This window comes from Suncus etruscus, chromosome 4 (assembly GCF_024139225.1).
Source record: "Suncus etruscus isolate mSunEtr1 chromosome 4, mSunEtr1.pri.cur, whole genome shotgun sequence".
Taxonomy (NCBI): Eukaryota; Metazoa; Chordata; class Mammalia; order Eulipotyphla; family Soricidae; genus Suncus; species Suncus etruscus.
The window spans coordinates 54,392,455-54,414,096 of record NC_064851.1 but is presented as its reverse complement, the minus strand read 5'-3'; the positions used below and the strand labels follow the sequence as shown (position 1 = coordinate 54,414,096).

The 21,642-nt window shown below is 36.7% G+C and overlaps 1 protein-coding gene across 1 annotated transcript in view; it reads right to left on the bottom strand.

Annotated features, from left to right (window-relative positions):
- Nucleotides 1-21,642, bottom strand: part of ME1 (malic enzyme 1) — a 103,694-nt gene that overhangs the window by 60,030 nt on the left and 22,022 nt on the right. The window contains exons 4-5 of the mRNA XM_049772586.1: nucleotides 17,611-17,744; nucleotides 14,935-15,084 (exon numbers count right to left, since the gene is read on the bottom strand). Coding sequence (XP_049628543.1) covers nucleotides 14,935-15,084; nucleotides 17,611-17,744 — 284 coding nt within the window. The remainder of the gene's footprint in view (nucleotides 1-14,934; nucleotides 15,085-17,610; nucleotides 17,745-21,642) is intronic.

Below are 21,642 nucleotides of genomic sequence, written 5' to 3'. Positions count from 1 at the left end.
AGAAAAAAAATGGAGAATCTTTTTAGAACTAAAAAAAGCATGAAACAAACTGAATGAATCACAAATAAGAATCAAGAGGATATGTAAATAGAAATGAGAAAGCTCTAAACAAAAATACCAGAACTGAAAAAATAACAGGCGAAATGAAAACCTTGCTGGATTGTCTCTCCAATAGAGAACAGCATCTGAGCACAAAAGATGAGATGCATAACTCCATACAACAGTAGAGGTTGGAATATATCCTTAAAACAAATGACCAAACAATGAAAAAAAAATCATCAACGTATGAGAACAGACAAAAATAAAAGTCTGTGATAAACTCAACAGAAACAACGTAAGAATCATTGGAGTCTCAAAGACCCAGGAAAAAAAATCCCTATGAAGAATCAATAGTAAAGGACACCACTGCAGAGAAACTTCCAGAGCTAAAGAGTGCATGAAAACAAGTCACGCATGCCTGAAGAATACCAGCTAAAAGAGATCCAAAGAAAGCATCTCAAGATACATCCTAGTAACAATGTTGAATCCCACAGATATGTATAGAATGCTGAAAGCAGCTAGATCAAAAAAAGGAAATTACATTCAAAGAAACATTCTTAAGATTTATAGCAGAGTGAGTGAGAAAAACAGAATACCTGTCTTGAATACAGGCAGGGGGGGTGTGGAGGAAGGAGATGGGGGCATTGGTGGTGGGAAGGTTGCATTGGTGAAGGGGAGTATTCTTTTTTAAAACTGAAATCCAACTACAAACATGTCTGTAATCATGGTGCTTAAATAAAGATATTATTTTTAAAAAAGATTTACAGAAGATTTGTCACAAGAAACCCTTAAGGCTAGAAGGCCTTATGGTGGGATATAGTGACAAAAGCTTAACTAAATTAATGCTTTGCCTAGAATATTTCACCCAGTCAGACTCACACTCAGGTTTGAAGGAAGCATACAGAGCTTCGTGGATAAACAACAGCTCAGAAACTTTACAGACACAAAACCAGCCTTAAAAGAAAAACTGAAACGTCTATTTTAAGATAAGACAGACTAATAGACACATGAAACTCCTACATAAGAAGACACTAAATCCCATTACATTTCTCTCTCTCAATATCAATGGACTAAATTTTCCAGTTAAGACACAAGGTGGGCAAAATGTATCAAAAAGCTAAATCCAACGTTCTGCTCTCTATAAGAAACACATATGAATTGTCAAAATAAACATACACTCAAAATAAAAGGTTGGAGGACAATCATCCAAGCAAAACAACTCCCTTAAAATAGCTGGAGTGGCCATAATAACATATGAAACAAACCAGGGAAGGTGGGCATTCTAGTTGGCTTAACTTAAAGCACACTCCTCTTAAATAACCCATATGAAAGTGAACTTACTGATTGTGATAGAATGGTCATAAGGAACTGAAAGCTGTACATATGATCACTAGTCTAGCTAGAACTTTAGGAGAACTTGCACTGAATAGGACAGTAGGAGAAGTAACTCAGAGTCGTGTTTTAGTTGCTGTTACTGAACCTAGCAAGAGTCTTGGGTCTCCTCTCCAGACAACATTTGTAACACTGGAGAGCATATCCTGAGGAAGACTGGCAGCATATACTCACAGATCCCCAAAATACTCAGAAAGCAGGTATCAATGCTATGATGCTTTGGTTTCTGTTGCTTAACATCATCCCAAGGTGAGAGAGGACCATTCACTGCTTCAGGACTTGATCTGTTTAAGTAATATTCCCTTGTCTGATTGATCTGATCTTTTTCAGATGTTGAAACTGCAGAGCTAAACCACTCAATTGCCTCATTAAGAGCTAAGGTAGCATGAGATTTCACCCCTTCTTATAGGTACAGCCTACAGTCCTTTGCCAGCACCTTTAATAGCTTCAAAGGTGGTGAACTCTTTAGGGAAAGTGTGAAACAGGAAGGTCTGCTGAAAGCTTCCAAGGAAATAAGAGCAAGAAGGGCCATGGTAATTCAACTAGCTAAGGCCATTGATATCAACTGGAAATTTCACTATACCTATGGTATGTAATATCAGAGGTCGAGCAAATAGAAAGAATTGACCAGACACTAAGGTGGTGGAAGGAAAGAAGGAACAAGGATTGTGGCTTGCCCTGCTAATGTCAAGGGTAAAAAAAATTAGCTTCAAATATGGAATGCATTTCTGTCTGACCCAGTTCAGGAAAGGCAACAACTCTCAGTTGTCTCCGTAGGCAACTGAATTATAGGACCCTATGTTGTTCTCTCCACTCCAACAGCTGTTTAAGTTGCAGGATTAAAGAAGATGCAGGAACCTCGATGTGGAGAGTCACAATATTAGTAAGGACCCCTGCAGATTCAGCTGACTCAGCTCCATGGACCAGGAGAGAATGCAGATCATTCTGATGTTCCAGCTGACAGCTGGGACTATGGGATTGCTGGCATGAATGAATATCTGATTTGCTTGTAAACTATACCTGGACTCTTACACAGGCTGTGGATAGAGGCTTTGTGGGTGAAACTGTCACCCCAGGATCCCTCCCTAAAATTTGATTGATGTGGTTTGTTTGAGTTTTCTGATTATGCTCCTCAAGATCTCCCACAACTGAGGAGTAAGTGTTAAGAAAAGAAATGTGTACCACTGCCTGGGTAACAGTCTTGGGATAGGGAAATTGCCCTGAGAGCATTCTCATTTTATGCATGTCTAAAATATGGGTGAGAAGCAAACTTTCACTGTAAAAAAATATGAATGTATCTGGGAGGCCACCTGACAGCACATACTCAAATTACAGAGGGAGTCAGACCCTGAGGCTAAGGCTATTGGGAGTGCTGTTAACCAGAGCTGTCTCAGCCCAAGTAAATGAGAGAGACAATAGTTCAATACTGCCTCAATGTGCCATTGTAAGGCCCATCATCAAGCATGGAGTAGAAGAGAGCCTAGGATTAGATTCTGTATTGGGCTTGTGGCTGATGATATAAAGTTTTGTTAAGCTTTAAAAATAATAATATAAAATAATAGATAAAATACAAATGATTCAGACATTTATTATAAAAACATATTAGTGATGGTCCTGATACATTGTACATCCAAAAACCAACTTTGTAAATCATAATGGTTTCAATAAAATATTTTTAATTATTACTTTAGAAGATTGCAGAAATGTGCTCATGTTTTTTTGTGATTCTAGAAGTTCTTAGTAAATGAGTACTAGTCTAAGATACCATATGATGAGATAAAAAGGCATAGAAAATCCTACACTTTAAAGGAACAAAATTAGTGAACATGACCTATACTGTGTTCATTCTATCTCTATGGCAATGCTTATTAAACCACAAATATGTGACAGGATAACTAAAGTACTATTAATGTGTTACTGTACAGAAGTAAAACATGCCCTAAAGAGCAGAAATAAGATGAATATAAACATCTTTTAAAAAGGTCAAAATATGATAGATTCCTAAACTAAAATTTTGTATCTGTTTGATTTAGTAAATCCTGTCAGAATTAGAAGTTACTGAAGTGTCACATTAGGAGAGAATCTCAGCTCCTTGGAAAGTTAACCTACAGCAACAAAGTAAAAAAGCAAAAGCATTTTCCTTCTCAATTTATGGAAAAATGTATACATCACATCAAATATTTATTGGCAATGCAAGGAGAAATATTCATTACTAGATGTCTATGGAATGAGAGTTATCTCCGGGCCAATATAAACTGACTTTGCATTCCAAGATGAATATAACAGAGAAACTCAAGATGAATGCTTTTTAACATAATAAGTCAGAAGAACTAAAGACAAAAACAGTGATAAAAACAGGGACAAAGAAGAATTCAATTACTTCTACACATAAAATATTTTACACAAATCATTCATATTTACCCCAAAGTATTTTGTTTGTAGATTACATCCAGCAGTGCTTAGGGATTACTCCTCATTCTGCATTTAGTAATCTCTCCCGAAGAACTTGATAGACCATATGGGGTGCTGGAAATCAAACCTGGGTTGTCTGCATCCAGCCCCTTGTCTTACTCACTGTGTTTTTATAATATCTTGTCCAACATCTTTAAGGAATCTCTCAATGCACAAATTATACTATTGTCACTATAAACTGACTTAAGTTTATATGAATCCTCTATTATCATTTCTCATTAAACAGCATTTTGGGGTAAACGAGTCTCTTAGCTGAAGATATTCATAGTTTTCTTTAAAATATCTAATAAATAGTCAGTGGACCTTTCTTCAAGTCTTTCCATTTTGCTTCTATTTTCTTTGGAAGTCTATATTCTTTCAGACTGGTTTATCTAAAAATTTCAAATAATTTCAAAATAATGATCAAACCATTCCTAACAACTAACCTAATTCTTTCTTTTTTCTCCCTCCTAAAGAATATAACTCAGCCTTGCTTTCCTTGCATGTTTTGAGGCCTAGGATTGTTTCTCAGCACTGCCATAAATAAGGTAATAAAAAATATATAAACAAAATAATTGTAAAAAAAATCAGTACAAAAGTCTCCTCTTCCTTGTTCTCGTCATCGTCCTCCTCTATATGGAATGCCAGGGATCAAATCCAGGTCTGTCCCAGGTCAGTCACATGCAAAGCCTTACTACTCCGGCCAAAAAAGTCATTTCTAATCGCAAAACTCATGGAGGATACCAACATTAGAATGAACAAGTAGAAAGGTCAACTCTCCTTCTCGCATGTAACCATAGTTACAAACATGTTTGTAGTTGGGTTTCACTCATAAAAAGTACATCCCCCTTCACTAGTGCAATGTTCCTGCTATCAATGCCCCCCATCCCTTTCCTCCCCTACCTCCTTCCTGCCTGTCTTCAAGACAGGCATTCTATTTTTCTCACTCAATACCATTGTCATGACAGTTGTTGGTGTAGTTGTTTCTCTAACTATACTCTCCTCTCTTTGTGGTAAGCTTCATATAGTGGGCTAGTCCTTCCATCTCTCTTTTCTATTGTTTCTGGGTAATATTTCAATAATGTCTTTTATTTTTCTTAAATCCCACAGATAAGTGAGACTATTCTATGTCTATCTCCTTCTGACTCATTTTATTCAGCATAATAGATTTCATGTCCATCAATGTGTAGAAAAATTCCATGCTCTCAATTTTCCTGTTGGCTGCATAATAATCCTTTGTGTATATGTACCAAAATTTCTTTAGCCACTCTTCTATTGTTGAACATCTGAGTTGTTTCCAGTTTTTTTGCTATTGTAAATAGTGTTGCAAAAAACATAGGTGTGCAGAAGGCATTTTTGCATTGTGTGTTCTGTTCCTAGGGTATATCCCTAGGAGTTAACCTCATTCTCTTAATTGAAGAAAATGACAAAGCTCTCTATGATGATAAGAAAGAAGTAACCTAAAAAACAGGAACTACTGTTACAATCATTGTCCTTAAACAGTCCTTTATTCCAAGTCTGCAGAAAAAAAGCTCACCAATAGGAAAATATAAGCCACATGCACAGACTTGATATATACAAATGCAGTTGAAGCAAATTCCTTTAATGTGAGGCCACTCTTTCCAAAATTTTCCAGGGAAGGCTGTCACTGCAGGGTCCTAATAAACTAATTCCATACCCAATCTCACTCCATAAGTCAAATAATGCTTATTTTTCTCTCAAAAAATTTTAATGTAAATTCAAATAAGTTTATACTTGCATGCTGGGGTCCAATATCTCCTAAGAAAAGAGGATCTCGAGAAAGGCCCACATGACAAATTTAAAGGCTTCCAAGGGTGCAGTGTAGGGGATCCCTGACTCTGGGTAGTTGATCTTTCAAATATTTGGTCCTTAGAACAAGGTTGGGCTAGGATTGGTTGTATATCAAATGTATCATCAGACAACAGTTATGGCGAGCTGTCAGCTCAGTGAGGGTTGATCAGGCATGTCCAGATCCAGGGTATGGTGTCATCTGATTTTTTGTCTATTGCTGCAGAGTCAGGGGTCAGTTGTTATCTGTCCATCTGTCAGCTGCTGTTTAGTCTTATATGGATGCAATTCCTGGCATTTATTCCTAGGGTCTGGTTCCAGGAACTGGCTGTTCTTCTGGGCCTAGTCTTTCTACCTTAAAACTGCAGCCTGTCATGGCTGCACTTAGTTTTACAGCAAAGCCAGGCCTACAGCAGTTAAGCAAGCAGAGTACAGAAGCCACAGCAATGGCATTTCTAAGTAAAGACGCACCATATTCTAACATCAGCATTTAGGTTACAATTCATTCTAAATCTTAGATCCTAGATTAGATCCTTAATTTCCACCATCTTTCCTTTTTACTGACTGGAAATTAAGGTGCCTTGTTATTGGTCATCCTTCTATTACCTAGAGCAGTGGTCTTTTTTTCAACTGAGCCAAATCTCGCCAAAACCACGATTGAAATTTATTTTGAGAGCCACATTTTTTTTTCGGTTTTTGTTTTTTGTTTTTTTGTTTGTTTGTTTGTTTTTGGCAGCGCTCAGGGGTTACTTCTGGCTCAATGCTCTAAAATCGCTCCTGGCAGGCTCAGGGGACCATATGGGATGCCGGGATTCGAACCACCAACCTTCTTCACGAGAGGCAAACACCTTACCTCCATGCTATCTCTCTGGCCCTGAGAGCCACATTTTTAAAACCGAAAATACATAGGATGGTACCTATTTTTAGTTTCAATCAGTTTTTATTTAGAATATTCTGCATGCAAGTATCCACATAGGTTGGGAGGATACAAATAACACAACTAATAAAACAAAAACTTTAGAACGATACTATTTATCGATAATGTTAAATTTTATAAAATTTCCCTTACAATGTAGAGAAAATTACATCCTGACAATGACTGACAAAGTCACAAACACTAATGTGAACACTGGCCTTGCATTTCCTTGGACAGTTTGAGTAAGTCAGGTTTGTATGTTGTTTTTTATTTTAGGCACGATTCCAGGTTCTCATCGATGAGATGATTTCTCAATTTACTCTTGATAAGATTCATGCTTGAAAATGATTGTTCGCGGGGCCAGGCGGTGGCGCTAAAGGGAAGGTGCCTGCCTTGCCTGCGCTAACCTTGGACGGACCGCGGTTCGATCCCCCGGTGTCCCATATGGTCCCCCAAGCCAGGAGCAACTTCTGAGCACATAGCCAGGAGTAACCCCTGAGCGTTACTGGGTGTGGCCCAAAAACCAAAAAAAAAAAAAAAAGAAAATGATTGTTCGCATAAATATGTAGACCTGAACAAGGAAAGAACAGCAAACGCTAGCTTTTTTAGTTGATTATATGAGTCAGGAACTATTCCAGGTGTTAAAAATCAACATATCTTCCTTCTCCAGGTCTTTCAAAGCAGACCACTTGTGCTGTGAACGAAGTTCACATTTGTGTTTCTCCAATCTTTCTAAATTAGCACAAAAATGTTCAAATTTCGAGCTCCACAGTTCTTTGTTTTTAAAATCCAGAAATTGTATTTCAAAGTTGCCAGTGTTGATATTAAAGGGAGAAAATTTAATTCCATTACAGTGGCATCCAGAGGTTTTTTTTTTTTTAACAAAGACCAACGTCGCTTTGCTATTTCTGAAATCCTGAAACCTCTTGAGAAAAGCTTCCCTCCTATTTAAAAGTGCTGTTTTAAAATAGGTAATGTCAATATCAGAATTACTTTCTTGGCAATGTTTCAACAGGCTTGGAAGGTGAATCAAAGTTTCTCTGTCAAAATCTTGAGCAAAAACAGATAACTTGTTTTCAAACAAAATAACTTCTAACATCGAAAAAATTGTATTTCCTTTCCCCTGTAGTTTATGATTAAGCTGATTTAGATGTGAAGTAACATCCACCATGAAATACAGTTTTAGAATCCACTGATCGTTTGTTAATTCTGGATAGTGAACACCCTTCTCGAGGAAAAATGCTTTGATTTCTGATAATAAGGAAGCAAAACGTTTCAAAACGTTTCCTCTTGAAAACCAAAATGTGCTGAAAATTTGAAACCCTACAATATGGAGATGAAGCAGGTAAAAGAGAAAAACCTTTTCACGATCTTTAAAAGCAAGGACAGTATTCCAGAGAAAAGTAGTGATTTCATTAAAAGGAAAAAAATCTACTGACACTTTAGTGTGTGCTGCAAGAAACCAAACTAAAATACACACAAAAACAAAAACGGCACTTTGTTAAAGGCATATGACATATCATAAAGGAATTATGATAGAGAGCCTGAAACATTTTACAAATAATTTTTATTTAAGCATATTTGTTACAAAATTATTCATACTTGAGTTTAAATCATAGAATGTACACCACCCTTCACCAATTTAAATCATAGAATGTACACCACCCTTCACCAGTGCACTTTCCCCACCATCAATGTCCCTTGTTTGCTTCCCCTTCACCCTCCTCTGCCTATGTCAGGGCCAGGCATTTTGCTTTTTTCTCTCTATCTCTCTTTTCCTTATGACATTGAGGTTTGCAAAATTTCCTTTATGACACTGAGGTTTGCAATATTGTTAATTAAAGGGTACCGTGCATGTCACTTGTCTATTTTCAGCATCCAGTGCTTGTCCAGAGTGATATGTTCCAACTATCAATGTCATAATGTACCTTTCTCTATTCTAACTAAACTCACCACTTTTTATGGCAAGCTTCCTATCATGGACTAGTCCTCCTGTCCCTCATCCCTATTTTCTCTAGATATTATTACCATATTGCCATTTATTATTTTTATATGCAACAATTGATTATTCTGTGTCTACATCTATCCTTCTGACTATTTCACTCACAAAAATAATCTGATGTGTTGATGTATGTACAGATGATGCACTGTGCATGGCTCAGTGTTTTTGTGTAGTCACAAGAAACAGAAGTTGCACACCCATACATTGTATCCACTTGTTGTATGATAGACTGGATTAAAAAAAAAAACTCCCTGTTGAACTAAACTCTGTGACAAATGACATAGTAAAGAAAATTTGTGAAATTCACAATTGTGATCAAATCCAGGCTATTCACCACCCTGGGTGAGAGTATGGATGCCCACTACTAGCATCTTCTCCATGAGGAAGTGAAGTAGCTATTCAGGGAAATGGTGCTCTCTCGCCTTGTTGGCAAGAGGGCAGAAGTAGTGCAGTTCCTGTAAGAGCAGAACTCTGACTTTGTACAGCCCCAGTTGGACAAGGAATGGGTAGCTAAGCTTGTGTATTTGCCAGACATTGTTCATTTTCTCTATGAATTTAATATTTCTCTGCAGGGGAGTTTCACGAAAGAAAAAGAAAGAAGGAAGAAAGAAAGAAAGAAATAAAGTAAGAAAGAAAGAAAGAAAGAAAGAAAGAAAGAAAGAAAGAAAGAAAGAAAGAAAGAAAGAAAGAAAGAAAGAAAGAAAGAAAGAAAGAAAGAAAGAAAGAAGAAAGAAGGATGGAAAGGAAGGAAGGAAGGAAGGAAGAAAGAAAGAAAGAACAAACGAGAGAGAGAGAAAGAAAGAAAGAAAGAAAGAAAGAAAGAAAGAAAGAAAGAAAGAAAGAAAGAAAGAAAGAAAGAAAGAAAGAAAGAAAGAAAGAAAGAAAGAAAGGAAGGAAGGAAGGATGGAAAGGAAGGAAGGAAGGAAGAAAGAAAGAAAGAGAGAACAAACGAGAGAGAGAAAGAAAGAAAGAAAGAAAGAAAGAAAGAAAGAAAGAAAGAAAGAAAGAAAGAAAGAAAGAAAGAAAGAAAGAAAGAAAGAAAGAAAGGATGGAAAGGAAGGAAGAAAGAAAGAAAAGAAAGAAAGAAAGAAAGAAAGAAAGAAAGAAAGAAAGAAAGAAAGAAAGAAAGAAAGAAAGAAAGAAAGAAAGAAAGAAAGAAAGAAAGAAAGAAAGAAAGAAAGAAAGAAAGAAAGAAAGAAAGAAAGAGAGAGGAACAATGAGGGTCAGAGAGATAGCACTATAGTGCAATTTGCCTTTTCTCTCAAATTTTGACCAACTTTGGCACAAATTCAAATTTATGCCAGCACTAGAAATCTTTCACTGTTTTCTTCAAAGCTTTATATAATATATATAAATAGCCTTAAAAAGCAAAAGCTTTATTATTATCATATCAATAAAGTTGGAAAAATTAAGTGTAGTTAAATATTACTTTCAGTCCTAACAGGGCTGCCAAATTATTTCCTTTGTGAGTTGCAAATGGATTCCATCTCTCTCTGAGCTGCAGTACTCAAATGATTCAACAGTACTCTATATTCACCCAATGTAGTGTTTGTTGTGTACAATTTAATAGTTTATCTCTAACATTAAAATATATATCCTCATCTCATGAAACAAAACTACTTTGTTTGCTATTTTAAAGACCTAACAATGTTTGATACACAATAGCTGAAACAGATAAAGATGAATATATTCCTTGCCATTTCTCCCTAGAAAAATGAGATCTACACTACTTCTCTGATTCTGATTAGCCTTTGCTACTGTTAATACTTTGAATATTATGGAAATACCACTGAACTAGTTTCTAGTCATTCCCCACCAAAACCACCACACACAACCAATCTTAAAGAGAACTCCACTTCCTGTCTAAAACACTTGTTCTCAGACTCTATAATTCACAAGTATGATTGAAAAGACTTCCTAAGAGTTATAAATCTATGAATAACTTTTGTCTATCCTAATTTTTTCTATAACACAATGCATATTGGTGCAAAAGCTTTAGGGATTGTGTTTGATAAGAGTCACTTGACCCCAATGTTCATGCATTATTGTTATAATGTGTTATATATGGTTATAAATGGTTATATCGGTCACATATGGTTCAACTGCAATACTAGAATGGAGATTCTAAATACAATGATGAGTCTTGTATTTTAAATGAGTCTTACTTTTTCACTCAGAAAAAGTAAAACAAGTAATAGATACAGAAGAAAGTGGGAGGGGGGAGGAGAAAAATGACAGAAACATGGCAGCCACATAGAGGAGACTGGAAATAAGGAAAGTAGCTTGTCCCCCTCCACCCCGATAGTGAATCTCCAAAACACCTGAGTTTGGCAACAGAACACAGACTCCTGAAAAGGAAACACTAACCATCATGGATCAGAAATCAAGCTTCTAAGGAGACTTTTGGAGAATGCGTCAGTGATGCAGTGAATGGTGCCCTAATATTGTCCCAACTGTGTCCTGGTGCTGGAACTCTGGAGAGCTGCATAGCTCCTTCAACAGGCCACACTTGCAGGACGCAGACATTAGAAAGAGCAGCGCAACTTGAGCTTTGAAAAGCAGCACAGGCCCAACCCCAAGGTCAAGCTCCCAGGAAGCAGGTATTAGAGAGCAACTGATCAATTGAGGCAGAGAGCTAAGCTAGGTTGAGCCATGGGATCTGGCTGAGGCAGCATCACCATAAGACAACTACAAACATCCAGCCCGCCAGCCTAAGCAGTGAGGCCTGGAAGCCACTCTACTTCTGGGCATCCTTTCATGCAGCCCAGTTCTGCTTCCCTAGTAACTCTGAGAGACTTGAACATAAATTGCATTTTCATCTAAGGTTCTTAAATTTTGAACTAAGGTTCAACTAAGACCTGAAAAAAGCATGGCCTTGAGAGAACTAAAAGACACCCAAACCAAAGCACAAACAAGGCAACATGATGAAAACCACAGAGAGAGAGATAGACTACTAAAAGCATCAAAAAGGAAAATTACTTACAGAAAAGAATTCTTAAGATTGACAGCAGATTTATCACAAGCAACTCGCCAAGCCCAAAGGCAGTGGTGGGATATAGTAAAAAATCTCAATGAGATGAATGCTTCACCACAAATACGTTTCACCCAACTAGACATTTAATTTAGTTTTGAAGGAAGGATACACATCCTTATAGGAAAACAACAGCTCAGGAATTTCACAGACTCAAATCCAACCTTAAAAGAACTGAAGACAAGACAGATCTCACAAACACCAAACTTCAAAAAAGGGGGGGGGCACAAAATCCCATGACAATCTTATCTCTCAATGTCAAAGGGCTAAATGTACCAATTAAGAGGCACAGAGTAGCAAAGTGAGTCAGTAAAGCAAATCCAATATTTTGCTGCCTGCAAGAAACACATTCCACTAGTTAAAGCAAATGCTGACTCAAAAGTTAAAGGTTGGAAGACTATCATTGAAGCAAACAACTCCCTTACAAAGGCTGGGGTGGACATACTAACATTAGACAACATAGACACTAACCTTTACCAATGCACATTTCTTGCCACCAATGTCCACAGTTTCCCTTCCTCCTTCCCCTTGCTTGCCTCTTAGCAGCCATTCTCTCTCTTCTCTCTTCTCCACCCCCCTCTCTCTCTGTCTCTCTGTGTCCAAGATGAGGGTGCATGAATTCCTTAGCTCTGGGAACTTTTCATCAATGATGTATTTGACTATTGCTTCTTATTTTTGTTTGTTTTACGGGCCACACCCATTTGATGCTCAGGGGTTACTCCTGGCTAAGCGCTCAGAAATTGCCCCTGGCTTGGGGGGACCATATGGGACACTGGGGGATTGAACCGCGGTCCTTCCTTGGCTAGGGCTTGCAAGGCAGACACCTTACCTCTAGTGCCACCTCGCCGGCCAGACTGTTGCTTCTTTTTTTTTTTTTTTTTTGTGGTTTTTGGGTCTCCCCCGACAGTGCTCAGAAGTTACTCCTGGCTCCATGCTCAGAAATTGCTCCTGGCAGGCACGGGTGACCATATGGGACGCCGGGATTTGAAATGATGACCTTCTGCATGAAAGGCAAATGCCTTACCTCCATGTTATCTCTCCGGCTCCAGCCAACTGTTGCTTCTTTTAGGGGTTTTATTCCTTGCCCTCTAGGACCCCTATGATTCTTATGTTGATCCTGTTAAATTTATCCCATAAGTCTACTGTCATCTGTATGCAATTATGCACATTATGCATTTATGCATAATATATTATAATATAATATATTGTATTGCATAATATAATTATGCAAATATTTTGCAATATTTTCCCCATCTTTTTTTTTATTTATTTTAAGGCCATTTCCAACTTCTTATGTTATATAGAATTGTTATGCAGCTCATCTTCCAGTTTACTGATTCTGTCCTCTGTAGCTATTATTCTGCTGGTGAGGTCTCACACTGAGGTTTTCATTGTGCCTATTATGTTTTTAAGTCCTGTTATTTGTTTTAAGTTTTCTCTCTCATATCCTCTTGAGTCTTCTTGACTGTCTGTTCCATAGTTCCATAGTTTCTTTGAGTTCTTTGAACATCCTCAACATTTCCTATGTAAAATCCTCATCAGAGAGGCTATGTAGGTGGCTGATGTTAACTACCATTTTCATTCTCTATGTGTGGTGGGGAATGCCCTCTCTAATGCCCCAATATTTACTGTGCCTATGCAGGGGGAAAAAAAGCACAAAATAATCTTTTTTATTCTATTTATCTATTTATTTATTTATTTATTGACTTCTTTATTTTGGTGTAGATATTGGAGTTGATGTCTCCAATTTTATTTTATTTTACTTTCTCTTTCTTTTTGCATTCTGGCATGGTTTTATTTCAGGACTGAGACTATTATGTGGTGCTTGTCTTTATTGCTGTAGTGCCCACTGGATAGTTTATTTGATATTTCTTTTTGTATTGTTGTGGTGTTTCAATTGCCTTTTCCTTTCCTCTCTCAAACTGAGGTTGAGAACCTCTAGAAGGACTCCGCCCATTTTCAGCTTATTTGATTTTTACTCCATTTTATTGCTTTTCTTTTCTTCAAACAAAACCACATAACTTGAACTATCTAGTTCCACCTCTCAAATGGAGGGGGAAATAAGGGAGGGTACCAGGACTAAACAGATATATGATCACTAAGTACTAAGTGAGACACAGAGAGGACCACTAATTCTAGCAGTCCCGGGAGGGGGGGGGCTGAGGGGGGAGAATTAGGGTTGCAGGATGGGAACGGGGGAGGGGGGTTGGATGGAGGACAAATTTGGTGATGGAAATTCCCCTGATTCAATATTAATATGTACCTAAAATACTACTGTGAAAGATATGTAAGCCAATATGGTCAAAATAAAAATATATATATTTAAAAAAAAAGAAAGAAACACGGTGCCTGGGGCAGCCTCACCCAACCTGTGGACTTATATTTTTATTTTTATTATATAACTGGCACTTGAACAGTTACATAAGGCCCAGGGACAATGGTGAGTGCCTTACCCTCTGGTGGCTAATCACTCTCACAGCTTCTTAAACTTGACTGAGAGTGCAGAGTCCTTCTCCAGAACGTTGGTGCACATGGTGCCTGTTCTGATTAAGCAGAGGACCCTTCAGACAAGACAGAAGCTGGCACTGAAGGGGAGAGAGCTAAAGACTCTGAGCAGCCTCACAGGGGCCAACGTCCACAGCCTTTCTTCTACCAAAGGTGCTTTGTGTGAGGACTTCGGCCCCCTAACCTGAAGCAGCTAATGATGGGGTAGAAGCCAAAAAGAAAGCTCCATTGGAAGGGGACCTTGGCCTCTTGGCAGCAGGCAGAAGAGCTGGTCCCCCCACCTAGATTCGCCTCTGGAACTGAAGGCCTTTCCATCCCAGATGACCTCAGCAACCAAACACAGAAGGTAGAAATGAAGAAGCCCAGCTGAAGCTGAACTGAGGAGAAGCTGTTTTTCAGAACTTCCTGAACCTGGTTTATCTCTAAAAAAATTATCTTTGTTTCAGATTAATCTCACCCACCATGCTCTAGCCTCACTACTCAATTTTATTAAAACTTACAATTTGAATTTTAAGCTGTAAAATATAAATACAATGTGGTAAATAGCTTCTGGAGAAAAATTAAGTTTATTTTCTATTAAAAACACAAATTTAGAAGCAAATACTTTCCTATGACTAAAATTTATTAACGAACTATTTTATAGCTTGATATATTTAATTTTCTTTCAAGTAAGGTCTGATTTAGATTTTCCCAAACTTGAATCACCTTTAGCATATTTTTTCATTGTGCAAAAACTTTACCAAACATAAAGACACAATAATATGCACATTAAAGTAAAAGTGTACTTACCTTGGCTTCCGAAATGCTAAACTGTATTGTTGGCAAGCCAGACCCACAGTGGGAGTATAAACAATGGGCATGAATTTCTCAATGTCAGACATTAGCACTCTATAAAAGAGCTTTTCATTTCTATCTTGAAGATCCATTAGGAGAAGATATCTGTAAAATTGGAAACAATTATATTTATATTTCAATGAAGTTATAAAATTGCTAGACTTCTAACTTTTTTGAGTGGGTTCCTGGGATTTAAACCCAGGCCTCAATAATTGCTTAATTAAGCACTGAATAATGTATATTTTTAAAATATTACATGGAATATATTTCATCAAAAAATAAACTTAAAGAATGAAGATTCACAAATTTGAATTTCAAGTTTGAAATGTTTGAGTGTTTTATCCAAAAATGGATAAAACAACACTAGATATAATCATTAAATAAGAAATATAAAGACTTTCCTTTAAGATACAGTATTTAATACTCAAGAAAAATAAAAACCAATATTTATAAGACATATATAGCTCCTACCCTAAAGATTACTACGGTAAGAAAGTTCAAGGGACTTTACTTGTTTTAAATATCAAATGGCCTTTTTGTCTAGATTATTTTTGACTCAAGAGTTATCTTTCTAGAACTAATATTACCATGTCATATATAACCTTTAATTGTTTAGAATAAAACTCAAACTGCTTGGTTTAGCTTTATAAAACTTAGCACTGTTATGTATTAATTTCCCTGGAAGAGTTGAAAATATGCACCATTTGAAATTCTAATGCTTGGTCATTGTATAGGCTATACCAATTTCAAAAGTCAACAATTAGGAAGAAATGGATAGTTTTTAGTCAGGTTAAACTTATTTAGCAATGTAGATATCAGAGTCACTAAATAAAGGATCATTTTCCATCATATCTCATTTCATTCAGGTGACATTCCTCAGCGTTCCAGCCTCTTGGCAAGGCTTCTAAGACAGCATCATCTTTTGATTTCCTATCAATTTTTCATTGTTTTCTATTTTTCTGAAAGCTCCTCTAATGTATAAGGAAGATATGTTGATTTTTCCTTCAAAACCCAACATACCTTAATTTCTATTCTGTGAATCTAATTATCTCTATCTCTATTGTCTCGTTAATGTTTAACTAGCTATCATTCTATTCTTATCACTGCAACCAAGCCCTAAAACAAAGCTGAGATCAAGTTGATCAGCTCAAAACCTTGAAAGAGAGACTGGAAAGACAACTTAAGCTCAAAGCACTGAGCTTGAACCCACCACTACAATAACCCTCTGAGCACTTCCAAGGTGACTCTGGTGGTTCCCTAGTACCATCAGGCCCAAGCTAAAGCCAATACTGCACAACTGAAAAGCTGGTCAAAAAATCAGGTTCACAAATACCAGGACTTGAGCATCACCTAGGCCCCTGAACTTCTCTGAGGGTGACCCCACTGGAAAAATAGAACACCCATGAATTGGATTCCCATTCATAAATAGTAATGGGGAAAAATCCTTTAGCCGTCTACAAAGCTATACATAACCTGTCATCCATTTTCTGATTTCCTATGTTAGCTTCCACTCCTTTATTCTGTTCCTCATAGATATCTGTTTCTGTTATACTTTGAACATACCTACTACAAAACATACTTATCTGTCATTCTGGTTTTTTTTTTGTTTTGGTTTTGGTTTTGGTTTTTGGGTCACACCCGGGAGTGCTCAGGGGTTACTCATGACTCTATACTCAGAAATCACCCCTGGCAAGCTTGGAGGACCATATGGGATACCGGGATTCGAACCATGGTTCTGCTTGCAAGGCAAATGACCCACCTCCATACTATCTATCTGGCCCTTGTCATTCTTTTATTTTTTATAAATCTTCATGGCTCATTGTTTCACTGCTTTAATTATTTGCTCTTAACTCACCTTTCTAAGGAAGAGGATCATGATCAAGAGATATGACAATACAAACTGATCATACTCACTGCCTCCATCCCAGACTCTCAGACCCTCTTACCCAATCCTAGCTTTTTAAAAAATTCCTATAGGTTCTCAGCATATTATAAACTTACTAATTTATTATTTGCTACTTTCTAATATTTTGAGAAAATTATTTACAGGTACCCAAGAAATGGCTTAAAGGACTGGATATAAGCTGTACATAACGAATCCCTTGGTCTGATCTCCTGCACCACATGTCCAAGCACCTCACTGAGAGTAAGGTGATATATTCATACCCAGTGATACTTAACTTCTAAACTTCTAAGTATCTCTGGGTACGGGTCAAAAAACAAGCAAAGAATGAGGATTGATATTTTTTTTGGTCTATAATCTAAATATCTATTGTCTGTAGAGTAAAAGAGGAAACATAGTAAGGGAACAACAACTGATCCAAGTCATTGGAACTGGAGATTTTGTATAGAACTGAGCTTAATTTAGAGTAGGGTTGGGATGTGTCCTTGGGATACTAGGGAATTGGGCTCTCTAGTGATAGACATGGTATTGGAATTAATATGTACATGAAGAATATCATGGTACTAATAGTATCAAGTCTTAGTACCTCAATAAAAATGGAAGAACATAAAAACAACTATTTTTTCTACAGGTAAATTCTCCTCAAAGCTGATATTTTTCAAAATTTCTTAGCATTTTAAATTTCTCCAATAAAAATAAGTCTAAACTCCCTTTAGGGAATATGTTACCTGTCAAAATCAGTGGTCAGGCGCTCAAAATTTTTCATTATTCTAAGGACCTGTATATCCTGATCAATGAAGCATGGAGGCAACAATCCATGAATGTTCAATTGCTGTCTCTCTTCCAGGGTAAAAGCCAAGTCCTGTGGAGATAAAGAAAAACAATAATTTGAGAGGAAAAAGGAACATATGGAACTAAGAATCAGAAGATCATGGGCTGCAGGTATAATAGAGGTTAATTAAGGAACTTGCCTTGTATGTGGTTACTTCTAGCTGGATTCCATGGCCCACACAGTCCAGAACAAAAGTAGCAGGAGCCTTTATTAATTTACCGAGTATGGCCTAATCATCCACCCATCTCAAACCAAGAATAAGAATAACAAGTGCTAGCATGATGCAGGGAGAAAGGGAGTTTCATTCAATGCTGATGGGAATGTACAATGATCCATCCTTTCTGGAAAACAATAGTATATTCCTCAGAAACTACAAATACTACTAGGAGTAGTAACAATACTACTCCTAGAAATATACCCTAAAGCAAGGGTCTCAAACTCGCGGCTCGTGGGCCGTTGCGGCCCTCTGTACAACATTTTGTGGCCCTGCCCTAGAGGAATATTTTTTGTTTTGTTTTGTTTTAGTTGTTTGGGTCACCCCCCCCCCCAATGTTCAAGGCTTACTACTGACTTTGCACTCAAGGATCACCCTGACTTTGCCTCCTGCGGCCCCCAGGTAAATTGAGTTTGAGACCCCTGACCTAGAGTCTCCAAAGTCCTCTGTCCTCTTATTTAATTGCAGTACAATATCCAGAATCTGGAAACAACACAAGTGCCTGAGAACAGGTGAGTGAATAAAGAAAATGGTACATCTACACAATGGAATACTATGCAGCCATTAAAAATGAAGTTATACAATCTGTTTCTACATAGATGGATGTGGAGAATATCATGCTCAGTGAAATGAGTCAGAGGGTAACATTGCACTCATTTTTAGGGTATAAAAAAGATAATATCCAGAGAGAAAGTAAATAAGATTCTGAGGAATAATTCATGGTAGGAAGCTTGCCACAAATAGAACAGGAGTACAGCTAGGGTACAGAAAGAACTACTATATCCATGATAAATGGAAAAGATGACCCTGGAAAAAAAACTAGGTGCTTAAAAAAGATAAAGAAATATGCATAAAATCTCTTCAGTACAATTTTGCAAACCAGTATAAGTCCTGTCAATCAGCAACTTCTTCCAAAATATACAATAAACCACAAGTAAAATTTTGAACAGTTTAATAATACTGACTCTATATTTCAATTTTGCATATTAACAGACACCAATCAAAATGTTAATAATATTTAAATAATATTTTTAATTTTACAATTTGAAACAGCCCAGTTATGTTTCAAATTTTCCAGTAAAACATTAATTTAATACCTAGTTAAAAGCTAATGTTACTTTATCCTTTTCAATGAATTTCTCATTAAGGCTATTCTGCAGTGTACATCCATCAAAGGATTGTGTATTCAAAGTACAGAGGCAGGGTATAAAGTTCATCAGATTTCTACTTAGTCTTTTATGTACTTAAAAAGCTTGCACAGATACACATATCTTATGTTCTCAGACCATATATAATTATGATTCCTTAAAACATCAAACACTAGTCCATTCTACATTCTACCCTAGATCTTTTTTCCTTTTCTGTCCTTCATTTATATTCACTACTCCTTAAAAATACACCTTTGTGACTAGATCCCAGAAAGCAGAATGGTACATTGTTTCACTAGAAAGGCAGCAAACAGGACAACTATCCTTCTGAACTCTACCAATTAATCTACATATATATTTTTGAGAAAACTGATACTAAAAAGCAAAATAAAAAACAAAATCCTTGCATAACAAAAGACATATGAAAACTATGGTCACAGAGCAAATATAACTGAGAAAGAACCTTTGTCCTGAATCATTTATCAGGAACTATTACCATAAAAACAAGGATTGCTGAGGCCAGAAAGATAGTATAGTAGTGGATAAGGCTCTTGCCTTGCTGGTAGCTAATCTGAATTCACTATCTAGCAACCCATATAATCACTGAAGAACCAGGAAAGATTCCTGTGTGCAGAGTCAGGAGAAAGCCACACCAGGCATAACAGAAAAGCATTAAATGAAAAAAAAAAAAAAAAAAAGAAAGGTGGCCCAGAATACCCCAGTAGTGTTGGTCCTGAGCAGCATTCAGATCCTGGCATAAAACAGCCAGAAACAGAAAATACTCAAAAACAGTTTCTCTAAAGGTAACAGTAGCCTGATACCAAAATCAGACAGAACCCCCCCCCCACAGAATTACAGGCTCATATCTTTGATCAAGACAGATGCAAAAATCCTCAAGTAAATATTCAGCAAATAGAATCCAACAATGTAGTAAAAAGATCATGCATCATACCAAGATTCATCCCAGGAATGCAAGGATGGTTTAACATACACAAATCTAACAACATAATACACCACATCAATAAGAGAATTAATAAAAATCATATTATCATATCAATAGATGCAGAGAAATTATAAGACAAGATCCAGTATTAATTTTTCAACAAGATGGGTGAAAATAGAAAGAAATTTCCTCAAGATAGTCAAAGTCATCAATCTGACTATGTTTGATATAAGACATTTGATTATATTTGTTGTGGAAACACATCCCCTGCTCACAGACTGGGAGAATTATTACAATAAAATTAATATGCACAGCAAAGCATTGTCAGATTTAATATAATCCCTTTAAGGTTACCTATTAATTTTTAAAGAAATAGATCAAACACTCCTATAATTCACATGGATCAATAAACCTTCATGAATGGCTAAACCAATCCTTGGGGAAAGTAAGATGAGAGGCATCACTTTCCCAATTTCAAACTGTACTACAAAGTGTAGTAATTAAAAGCATAGTATTAAAATAGAGACAGACCCTCACATCAATGAAAAAGACTTGAATATCCTGAGACAGAAACTCAGGCACATGATTGATAAATTTTTAATAGAAGAACAAGAAATATGAAGTAGAGCAAGGAAAACCTTTTCAACAACTGGTGTGCTAAGAAAAAGGAACTCAGACTTCTTTTTAATGCCAGGCCCAAAGTCAAATCAAACTAAATTAAACACTTTGATATCAGACCATAACGTACATTGAGTAAAAATAGGCAGAATTCTCTATGACACAAAACCTAACGGCATCTTCAAGGACAAAACAGCACTGACCAAGCAATTGGAAGCAAAGATAAACAAATGGGACTATATTAAACTAAGAAGCTCTGCACTTCAAAAGAAATGGTGACAAGTATACAAAGACTACCCACAGATTAGAAGAAATTATTAACTTATTTGTCATCTAATAAGGGGTTAATATCTCTGATATAAAAGGCAAAATTGTAGAGTTTAACAAGTAACCCTATCAAAAATGGGGACTGCATTAAACCTGTATAATGCTTTGGGAAATATTACCATTTTAATTATGTTAATCCTCCTCCAATTCCTTGTGTCCTTTTATTTCTTAAAGCAGTTCTTTGTGATTTTCTTTGTATATGTTTTTCATCTCTTTACCTTAGTATTTGATTTTCAATACAAAATATCAAATACAAGGTATTTGATTTCCTGAGGCAAAATGTGAATGACATTTTTTTTTAAATACATCTTTGTCCTTTCATTATTTGTATATATAAAAGCCATGGTTTTTGCATGCAGCCAATCTAGGACAGATGGTGGTTGGAATCCTGGCATCCCATAGGGTGCCTGAAGACAGTCAGGAGTGATTTCTGAGCACAGAGCCAGGAGTAACCTGAGCGCGGCTTGGTGTGACCCAAATTTTGTAACCTGCCACTTTACTACACAAATCTATTATTTTCAGGAGCATTTTTGTTAGTCTTTAGGATTTTTTTTTAAATAAAGCATCATGTCATATACAAACCATGAAAGCTTGACTTCTTCCTTTCCTATGTGGATGCCCTTCATTTCTTTATTCTGCCTAGTTTCTAGGCAAGTACTTCTAGTAGTATGTTGAATA